The 11336-nt window shown below is 44.5% G+C and overlaps 1 protein-coding gene across 2 annotated transcripts; it reads right to left on the bottom strand.

Moving 5' to 3' along the window:
* Positions 1-8081: 8081 nt before the first annotated feature.
* On the bottom strand, positions 8082-10408 carry LOC111152123 (FEZ family zinc finger 1). 2 transcript variants are annotated; one of them, XM_022510431.1, is made up of 5 exons: positions 9980-10408; positions 9608-9829; positions 9240-9374; positions 8866-8998; positions 8082-8440 (listed from the first exon to the last, which is right to left on the bottom strand). In XM_022510431.1, the coding sequence occupies exons 1-5, from the start codon at positions 10406-10408 to the stop codon at positions 8082-8084; spliced, it is 1278 nt and encodes a 425-aa protein (XP_022366139.1). The 2 variants fall into 2 exon arrangements, with proteins under 2 accessions (XP_022366139.1, XP_022366138.1); XM_022510430.1 differs by having other exon boundaries at positions 9608-10408.
* Between the last annotated feature and the right edge of the window lie 928 nt (positions 10409-11336).

Genomic DNA, 11336 nt, shown 5'->3' with positions numbered 1-11336 from the left:
GCTCAGTCATTAAGCGGCTGCCTTCGGCTCAGGTCATGATCCCAAGGTCCTTAGATTGAGCCCTGCATTGGGCTCTCTGCTTGGCAGGAAGCCTGCTTCTCCCTCTCCCACTCCCGCTGCTTGTATTCCCTCTCTCTCTCTCTCTCTCTCTCTTTCAAATAAATAAATAAATAAAATCTTAAAAAAAAAAAAAGAAAGAAAGAAAGAAAGCAAACATCTTGCTGGATGGAGAAACATACCAGACTCTGGGACTGCTGAAGTGGCTGGAAATTGGAGAATAGAGTAAGAACTGTATAGAGGGAGGCTCTCCAGAAATATGCATGGGGTCTCCTTGAGTCTTTAGCCAAGTATTAAGCTCTATATGTGTAGAGAGAAATTTTATGAAGGCTTGTAGAGAATAACTGGGAGACTCTGAGCTGCACAGAGATTTTATAGTTTGCCAATGCTGAACGTTGTTGGAATTCTGATCAGCAAGAGTGGAGTGACTTGCTGAATATCTAAGCATTTAGCTGAGACCTCAAGAAAACTACATCTTAACCATGGCTACTACACACTATTCTAATACAACATAAACCCAGCTCCAACTGGATCATGCTGATTCACCAGCAAATTAACTGTGTATTTTAAAAAATATTCATCACTATTTAAAAGATATAAAAACTAATAATATAATAACTCATATTACGTATCTAGTAAACAATAACAAGATTAATACACATAGAAGCAAAAAAAAATGTGACATAAGATCTGGAGGATAAGCTACAGAAACATACCCCAAGATGACAAAGATGTTGGTATTAGCAGGAAAGAACTCTGAAACAACTATTATAAAAGTTTTCAATAATGCAAAGAAAAATATTAGGCATAACGAGCAAATAGATGGGGAATCTCCGTGGAAAAGTACAGGATACTATAAAAGAAGAATAAATGGATATTCTAGAACTGAAATGTATAATATCCAAAATAAAATTTTTGCTGAATGGGCTTAATAGCATACTAGATACTGCAGGAGATAAAATTGATACTCTTGGCCCCAATGTCGTAGATTCATGAATCAATAACCAAACAAACAGGTCAAATGAAGACACTGAATTGACCCCATCAGAACCGAATCTGAGGAATTACAGCTTCTAAGATAAGTTTCTCAATCTTGGCACTATGGGCATCTTGGACCAGATAATGTTTTGTTGAAGGGAAATGTCTTATACATTTTTAGGATGTTTAGTGGCATCTGTGGCTTCTACTCAGTAGATGCCAGATGAACTACCTTCACATTTGCAGGAACTGCCATGTCCCCAGACATTGCCAAATGCCCTCTAGGAGAAAATTGCCCCCAAATTGAAACCACAGCTCTAAGTGAATGAAAAGAAATAGAACACTAGATTTCAGTCTGCTCCAAAGATCACTCTTGTTATCTGAACACATAGTACTCTGTTCACACTTATAAACAACTTAAAATCATTGTTGACTTCTATTTCCCTTGCTAGAATATAAATTCCAGGAAGATAAAATAATCTGAGTCTTATGTCCTATCACACATCTAAGCTGGTTCCCCTCGCACTTTGAACGAATTGATGAAATGATGAATGCTGAGTTTTAGTTCTGTTTTTTGGGGGACTCAGAGTGACTATACAATGCTGAGATAGTTTCCCTTTATGTATCACCTTTCAATAAACCCCTGAATATTGGGACACCTGGGTGGCTCAGTTGGGTTAAGCACTCAACTCTTGATTTTGGCTCAGGTCATGATCTCAGGGTTGTGAGTTCGAGCCTGCATGGAGCTCTGTGGTCAGCCAGGAATCTGCTTGAGATTCTTTCCTTCTGCCCCTCCTCCTTCAATTGATGGCCGATCTGATTGAGCCATACCTAAATTCACTTCCCTTCTCCTATATTATTTTTAAGCAAGTCCCAAACATATTATCATTTCACCCTTAAATAGTTGAATACATAGCTCTAAAAACAGTTTTTTAAAACAAAACCAAAATACTTTCTTCACATCTTAAAAAATCAACATAATTCCTTAATTTCATTAAATACCCAGTCAGTGTTCAAATTTCCAGTACTCTCAAGTGTCATAAGTGACTTTTATTTTTACAGTACATTTGATTGATTTGGGATTGAAATGAGGGTCATACATAGCAATTGGTTATTCTGTTTTTATTTAATTTAAATTTATTTATTATTTATTTATTATTATTATTTTTTTTTAGAGCGAGAGGGGAGGGGGCGGGAGCAGGGGGAGAGGAAAGATAATTTTCAGCAGGCTCCATGCCCCGTGGGGAGCCCTATGCAGGGTTCCATCTCACCATCCAGAGATCCAGAGCTGAAATCCAGAATGGAGCACTTAACAGACTGAGCCACCCAAGTGCCCCAGTTTTTCTGTTTTCAAAATCTCTTTTAAATGATAGGTTTTCTTGTTCTCCCTGTCCTAATCCCCTCCTCCTCCTTTTGCCCTGCCTTCTTCCTCCCCTTTGTCCTCTTCCTCTACTTCTCCCTCTCCCCTTTCCTATTATTCATCAAAGAAATTGGGTTCTTTGTCCTGTTTGTTCCAAACTCTGGTTTTTGCTGAAATTTTAAAGATGCAAATATTGTTCAGGGATTTGTGTAAATAAAATGTACATTTGTAGAATGTCTCACCTACTCCAGATTTGGTTCATATTTAGTGGAAAAATTACATTTCTATGGTGTGTTATCAGAAGATGTCACCATATTTGTTATGTGATCTGAGGGATCTGCATCAGAAGGGTCTGAACTTTTAGACTGTTTACACACAAAATGTCTATATTATTGTTACCGAGAAGAACAGTTAAATCAAGCTGAAGATCTGTTCTTCCTTTTGTGATAGATTTCTAGCTCCACTTAGGAGCTGTTACATGGTGTTTTCTCTCCCCACTCCCACATTTGTGCCCAGGAGCAACATTTGTTTGTTTGCCAGAAAAATACTAGCCCTGAAGACTTATATTGACAGAATTTTTATTTCATCTTTATTTAGTAACTTGATCTCCATAAGACCAATAGCAATTTGATTTCATTTGATACCAGTGTCACCTCAAACTTGAACGACAATGTACTTGGGTATTTGTAATAACTTAGTGCCCGTTCAAGTGCATGATGGATTCTGACTTTTGCTTGAAGTTCATTATGAGCAACATGTCACAATACAAGCAGAAAAATATAATAACAGAGGCAGATTTTCCTGTCAAGTTCATTTAAACACCAGGCTTTCTCCTCTTGTCTATTGCCTGGAGTAAGATAACCTACCATGGTTTGAACTGGCAAATTGCTTCAGCACTAGGAGTACACAAATGACGAGTGTGTTGATTAATATATCTTTACACTATTTGCTTTTAGTTAGTATGCCCTGGAGCTGGAATGAACATACACATTGATTCTCAAAACAGTAAGATTCATAATAAGGTATTTTCTACTTACAAATATGGTTTATTTTTTTGGTTTTAATGAACCTAATGGAAGTATATAATTTCTTGTGTGAAAAGTAATCTGTGGTTTGGCAAAAATATACCAGAAAGACAGTGTTTTATCTGGTTCAAATTTTTTTTTTCAGGACTAGTCAACAACTTCATATTCTTACTCATTAAAATTTAGGATTGTCTTTAATTTTCATGCTTTTAAATATGTACTGTTTGGTAACAGAGTAAGTCATGATTCCTTAAAAATCATAAACCTGAAGTGTAACAGAAATTGGCAAAGGTTTACAAATGTGACCAAGAAAACATTTCTTCTTTGTTCCCCAATTTTGAATTTAAGATAATTTATATTTTATATTGTCTATTTGGGGATGAATGCTTTACAAAGACAAAACATACCCATTACAGTTATAATTTACTCAGAGCTTTGAGTTGTCACTGATTCTAACAAAATTATGATTTCTGACATTGCTAACGACCACTAAGAAAGAGATATCTATCAGACATGGTGCAGAGATTCTGAGAATCATGACTCCATTACACCTTTGAGTTCATTTCTTCCACATTCGTACAGGAGCAAATCTCTATTAAAAACTCATAAACCTTTAAACTTCACTAACAAGTAACTCCTTTGATTAGGGCCCTAACTAATGCTTTCATTTACTACTGGAAAAAATATGACACCTTAGTTCTAGACTTGCACAATAACTTGTTCTCAAACTAAAATTTTAAGTCTAAACAAATTATATCCTTCGGGAAGAGATATTTGGAAATAAGAATTTGCACTGAGTTAAAATTGGTAGGAATTAACTACTTACATTATTAGTTCTGTTCTGCATTACTTCCAAAACTGACCAACACACAAAACTTCAGGTGAGTAACTTTTTTTTTTTTTAAGATTTTATTTATTTATTTGACAGACAGAGATCACAAGTAGGCAGAGAAGCAGGCAGAGAGAGGAAGGAAAGGAGGCTCCCTGCTGACCCTGGGACCCTGGGACCATGACCTGAGCCGAAGGCAGAGGCTTTAACCCATTGAGCCACCCAGGCGCCCCAGGTGAGTAACTTTTTAAAACTGGTCCTTGAAGACCTATGGTCAGCCTTCCTCTGTACCAAAAGTTAATTTCAACAGAGAGAGCTGCAGATAAACCATTTTCCTCGGCAGATAGTCTGAATGTTGGCCACTCTTCCTTATTAAACGTAAGTTTTCTGGTAAAAAGAAGGTGGGCTGGGATGAGCTAATTTACTATCCATACTTTTACGATACCTGTTTCATGAATGAACATCAACATTATGTAAGCACGTACCAACACACGTTGGACCAACCAACAGGTTGGACAGTTAAGGGGGAAAATCACCTTTTAGTATTTGTTGGAGGGGGCAGAATTGTAAGGTCTTCCATTGACTATTGGCCAAGTATCCTTCTTCATCTATTTCTATCTGCCCACCCCCCACTTAATCTCTAAACTCATACTGTCTTTAAGGAGATTCTCCTTGATGTTTAGTAAGCTCTAACAGCTTTGTCATAAACCAAAGTTCATTGATAATTCGCCTCCTGACAAGTAGTTCTCCTGAGTGCTTATTTTAGAGAATTTACTTCTGGCTTCTTCTACTTAATCACCACCACTTCAAGCTACTCAAACCTGTAAGCAGACAGACAGCCGTTTCCTTTTGCCTGCTTTCTCTGGAACTATTGTACCATCCCAAATTAGACCTATACAGTCATTCTGGTTCACAATAACAGACCCCTCCCTCAACACACACACACTGTCTCTCTCTCTCTCTCATTCTTTCCACCTCTCCCCAACCCACCGAAACCAACTCTATCCTTCCATAGAAGACTTCTGTTTTCAATATTAAGTCAAAGCACATTAGCATGGGTTAGAAGGTGGGCATACCACATGTAAGTACTTCCTCATTGTAAGTATTTTATGGTTTAGTAATTTTCCTCAACAATGTCCGGCTTGCTTTTTACCAGGAAAATCGTGTCACCTTGAAAGTCTGCAAGAATTACATCCTGGGGTTTTGAGAATAAGTTCAAATACTTACTGAGGATAAGTTCACGAAGCAAAGGCCATTTTCTGCCCTTTAAAATGACCCCTGACCTCATTATGTTTACTCAATGAGAACAAATGCTTTCAAGATCCACCTAAGCCACCTCCAGAAGGTGGTTATCTATAAACTACGACATTTCCAGAAACTCCCTCTCTGTGGCACGGGCTGCTGTGAGGGAATGTAGCCAGAGCCTGGGACGAGAGTTTTCAATTGGCGGTGACATTCGGAGAGAGGCTGCACTTCTGCCAGCCCCATGGATTCGGAATCCACCCAACCGCGGAATTCCCCAACTCTCCATCACTTTTGGAGTCAAATCTATCATGGATCTGGTCGCAGCAAAGGATAAGATGAGTTGTGGGGATGTCAGGAAAAGAGAAACGTGGGGATTCGATGTAATAATCGCTGGGCCTGGCCTTAGAAGCCCCAGTGCGCGAGAGCTATGGGATGGCAAAGGGCGTGCGTCCTGGGGTAAGAGCGGGGGGCTGGTGGGCCCCAATCCTGCGCGTGGAAGCAGTAATTCCCTGTTCTCCCAACCCTCCGGTACGACTCCGCGCTCCGCGTCTTGGGCTTCCCCCCCGAGAGGGACCGGGGTTGGACTTGGCGTGGATATCCAGCGGGGCCCTCGATCCCTCGCCTTCGGTCCTCTCCCGGGCTGTCGCCTCCCTGCCATTTGGGCCGCCGAGGAGCCCCTCAGGTCATGGGCTCACGGCGCCCGCGTCAATCTTTCCCTGCCTTGAAATGCGGATTCTGGTTGCTAAGGAAATCGTGGCCGTGCCCCTGCGGTGCCCCTTGCCCATCTTCGTCCTTCGTCCCGCCTTTGGCTGATGGCGCCACATTTCCTTGAGCTCCGCAAGACGGGCAAAAGTGAGGCGGGACAGCAAATCTTAGACTCGTTCCCCGCGCCTCCCTCCTGCATCCGTCGGGGCGCTCCAAGGGTTGGCGACGCTGCCCTGCCCCAGGCGCAGGAAGGAAGTCTTGGGCTCTCTGGAGCCTAAGCCCGTCGCCTGGAACTGCGGCGGACAGTCGGCGGCAGCCAGGCCTGCCGGGAGCGCCAGGCCGAGGGAGGGGCCGAGACGCACCCAGCAGGCCCGCAGGGGTGCGGGGACCGCGGTGGCGAGGTGGGGACCCCTGCGGCCCGCTTTCCCCAGCACCTCTCCTCGGATGTGGTCCCGCTGCGGTGGGATGGCTGCGCTGCGCTGTGAGTTTGTCTGGCAGCTTCTACTGAGCAGCTAATAGTATAACAACCCGGCTTTGATAAATCTGAACTAATTACCCCTCTTAATTAAAGTCTTTAGCAGTTGTTTCACTGTTTTGGCAAGAAAACAGGAGAGACTTGCAGTTAGAAAACACCAGAGCGCGAGCTCACAGCGGAGCTGCTGATTAACACTTGAAGCATTTCAAGGACCTGGCACCCTCCACACTTTGGTTTTCATCCATGTTTGCTCCTTGAATGGAAGTATATTCGTCTATAAACACATATACACACATAAAAACACGGAGGCTCTTTTTGCCAGCTGCATATAAGTCAGTATGCGCCTTCAGGATGCAAACAATAGATATCCTTCTGAATGGTATTGCCCTAAAGCCTGTTTGGTATGTATATTACACACCTCTCCTAGATATGTTGTTTCCATTTAACTGAGCACTACAAACGTATCAGATGGCCCAGACATGTTTCTATTAGGAAATCCACATCTACTGTCTCTGAACTTTGTCAAATTTCATTACTTTACCAAAGTTATAACTGTTTAAAAAGACTATTGTTTGTTCTTGGTGAATTTTTCAGATCAAACCTTAGGTGATATTAACCCAGAGTTGGACTTTTAAAGAATATGAAGGACGAGGGGGTCAGAATAGTGATCTCTAGCTGGATCATATGAACAGAACCCTAAAGTTGTTGATTAAATAAGCATGTTCCAAAACTTTATTTCCAACAGTCAATGAATCAGTTTTCACGTGCAATAATCAAAACCGAAATTCAAATTCATCCATAATGAACCACCTTTCTCTAATGTGTATTTGTGTGTATGTGCTCACGAATGTAGAACGTGCCTTTACAGGCACACACATCTATGCGTGTATATATAACATACACACAGTGTCTCGTTACCTCAGGGAAAGAGGAAATGATAATAAACAATCGGCAGGCACCTTGAGACAGCAGAATAACACAATGGAAATATATACAATCATAAAATTAAAATGGTGCAGCATTCCCGGGTAGGATAATACAGATCTCAATAAATACAGCAGAATTTTGTTTAAAAAAACAAAACAAAACAAAACAAAAAAACAAACACCATCTCTCCACCCGAGATGAAGTCTTTCCAAATTAAAAAAAAAAAAATTGGAAACAAAACCCCAAATTTTCTCATAATTGTTAGTGCCTATATAGGATATAATACACAAAACCATTTAGCAGGTGCATGCAAGAGGCGAAAGGCCAGGAAATGCAGAGGCTTCTGATCTGCTTTAACATGTGGGGCCCAATATGCCCAGGGGTCTGCAGACAAGCTTGGATCTGCATGACCCAGCTCTATTCCCTTGTTGCCTCAGTAGTGGGGACCCTAAAGGGGCTGGGAAGGGACTTTGGCCTTGATCACTGATGGGCCGGGTGGAGCCCGGGCTGCAGGGGCCCAGGGGGTGGCAGCGGTGGTGGAAGAGGTGGCAAGGTCGCAGGCGGCATCTGCTGTAGAGGGGGCGATGGGTCGGTGCCGGGCTCCCCAGCAGACGTGCGGGCCAGCCCCAGGCTGCTGTCATGCAGCTTGCGGACGTGCTTCTTGAGGTCAAAGTTCCTGCAGAAGCCCTTGCCACACGTGGGGCAGGTGAAGGGCTTCTTGTCGTTGTGAGTGTGCATGTGGAAGGTGAGGTTGTAAACCTGGTGGAAAGCCTTGTTGCAGATATTGCACTTGAACTGCTTCTCCCCGCTGTGGGTCAACTTGTGGTTTTTGTAATTCCCTGAAACAGACAAATGACAGGGATGTGGATCTGAAAAGAGCTGGAAAAGAGAGGAGTGGACCATTGGAAAGCAAGAGGAAGAGCTGCCACAGCTCCGACAGCAAGTGCAGGGCTGCCCTCCCGCCTGCACTTCTCTTCCCAAGTTTACTTGTAAATATCAACAATGAGGCCGTTCCCTCCACATATTAAAACATATTTATTAACCCAATTTTATAAAATGAGAACAAGCGGTTAGGAAATACCCCCTCCATATATAAATATGCCTTTCTCTAATATTAATCAGTCACACAGGTAAGAGGTTGAAATGTCAACGTAGGTGCCAGTAACCACCTGCACTTCAAAACATCATTTTTCCCCCCTAAAATATCTGGAAAAGATTAGAACTTTCGGTAAGACTGCCATGAAAGGCCTCCTGGGTTCTATACCTTTTTGATGAAATCCTTTGCCACAGAATTCACACACAAACGGTTTGTAGCCTGCGTGTATTCGGGTATGTGTGTTTAAAGTGGAACTTCTATTAAATGCTTTGCCACACTGGTTACATTTGTGAGGTTTTTCCTGAGAGAAAGGGAAGAAAAGTGGGAAGTTAGGGTATTTTGTTAAGGGGAGTCCTGCAAACTCAAAAACACAGTAATGCTGTCTCTCATGCTTTTAAGCAGAACAAAGGCAAAAACATAGCATTTCCCCCGTCCAGCTAGCACATTTCAAACCTTATGCTAAAGAATAAGAGTTCAGCAGCTATTTTTCTACAAACTGTTTGGAAGTAAGCCAGGTGAAATTGAGACAGATGAACACACACCTGGGTGTGAATGATCTTGTGCCTGCACAGGGTGCTGGCTTGCCGGAAGCCCTTTCCACAGACTTTGCAAACGAAGGGTCTGGCTCCTGTGTGCACTGGCATGTGACGGGTTAAGTTATAGTGTGCGTTAAAGACCTTAAAGTTAAACACAAAGAGAACAGGTTAGCCCAACAAGCACTTTGAAATCAAACCTAGTGGGGGGGGGGGCGGTACGGGGAGGGGTAAGGAAATAATCTTATAGCAAATGTTATCAAATAATAACAAAATAAAATGAAATTTGAAAGGAGGGAAGGAAAGTGGGAAGAAGGAAGGAAGGAAAGAAGTAAAGGAAGACAGGCGGGCAGACCTTCCTTCTACAGAGTACTTGCCTTTCCACACACTTCGCAAGTGAAAACTTTGGGCTTGGTATTAGGAGAGCCTCGGGTGAAGTCAGAGGTTTTGAAAGCGATTTTTTCCGACAGAAGCTGGGCGCTTTCTTTCATATAATGCTGCAGTTGAGCCTGGGACAAGTCTTTGAAAGCTACTCCCGAGGGGTACTTCTCCACCGCCGGGACCACCAGTTTATTCCTTTCAGCTAAATACGTTTTTGGCTGAGGGTGCAGAGGGGAACTGAGGAAGTAGGAGGCCACCGGGTGGATGTTAACGCCGGCCGCCGGGTGGCATGGGCCATCACCTCGATTCAGGTAGCACAGGGCTCCCATGGCGTGGAAGGAAGAATGGTTGACCACACGCGGCCTTACCAGCTTGTACTGCTGCAGCGGCAGCGCGTCGCGGGCCAGGTCGCCCTTGAGACTCAGCGCGCAGTTGAGCAGGTCGCTGCAGCTGAACGCGGGCGCCGCGGGCGCCGCCGCCGGTGCCGCCGGAGCCTCCAGGCTCGTCTTCCGCGGCTCCGAGCCAGTCATTCCGGCCTTGGAGGTCGTGTCGTACGCCACAGGCACGAAGGGGATCATGCAGGGGATCGACGAGTTAAGATGCAGAGAGTGCTTGGGGTCCCCCTTGGGCACGGCTCCCTGCAGGAAGTGAGGGACGGGCAGGGCCTTGGGCTCGGGAGTGCGCGCCATGATTCGTTCGATGGAGAAAGCCAAGGGTTTGGAGGTGCTCATCATGTTGCCCCGGGCCGGAGCAGTAGCTAACATTTTGGCAGTCGCGTTGTGGCAGGTACTGTCCATGACTGAGTCGCCAGAGTCCGTCAGCCGGGGCCAGGCTGCGCCGTCGTTGCCTTGTTCCCTGCTTGTCACAGACCTGCGGAGAGGAGGACAGGCACCATCACCACCAGCAGCCTCCTCCTCCTCCTCCCCAGCATCACCAGCCGAACCTGCCAGCCCAGCCCAATGGACTCCTGCCAGCCCATCGCAGAGTTCTTGGCGCACCAATGACTCGAGGACAATCACTACTTATTTCTATCAATAGAAAGTGTTGTGTCAATAACGCAGCCAAGATCTCGCCAATCGTTAACTTCCAAGAGGAGAAGGTAAACTAGATAATTGCTCAATTCGCTTCCAACAGTCAACAGGAAAACTTTTTTTTTTCTCTGCAGTCAGTGACTACTTTTCATTGGTGAGTGAAGTTCCCCCGCCCAGAAGAGGCGGGGGCGCTCTTCGCAGCGAGGCACGCCCTCCCCTCCGCTCACAGTCTTTCCCGCGCACACCTCGCCATCCTCCCCCGCCCCTTTGCTTTTTCCTCTGTCTTTTTAATTCTCAATCTGCTTAACCAGGCTTTAAAGGCCAAGCAAATCTGAGATCAATTTTCTCGTTTAGCTCTAAGTGACATCATCTAAAATCATTGTGCCAGGGCTAAATAAGGAAACAGAGTCTAATTCAGGGGCAAACGCCGGGCTATATTTATGAAACGCCGGGCTGCAGAAAGCCACGGCCAGGAAGCCGACCTCAGCGAAATCCGAGCTTTCCCTGCACGGTTCCGCCGGGCAGAAACTGGGCCCGGGTCAGAGCAGCGCCGCCTCCTCCGCAGCCCTCTTTCTAGGGCTCCTCTGGGGCGCGGGGCTCGGGACTACCGCATCCCAGGGTCTCTGGCCCGAACCGAGTCTGGACCACTTGGAAGACGCCAGCAGGTAACTGGCCTCACAAAACGTCTCTGAGT

Source organism: Enhydra lutris, unplaced genomic scaffold (genome assembly GCF_002288905.1).
Source record: "Enhydra lutris kenyoni isolate GAN:26980312 unplaced genomic scaffold, ASM228890v2 scaffoldscaffold27, whole genome shotgun sequence".
In the NCBI taxonomy this organism is placed as follows: Eukaryota; Metazoa; Chordata; class Mammalia; order Carnivora; family Mustelidae; genus Enhydra; species Enhydra lutris.
This window is presented reverse-complemented; position numbering and strand designations above follow the sequence as displayed.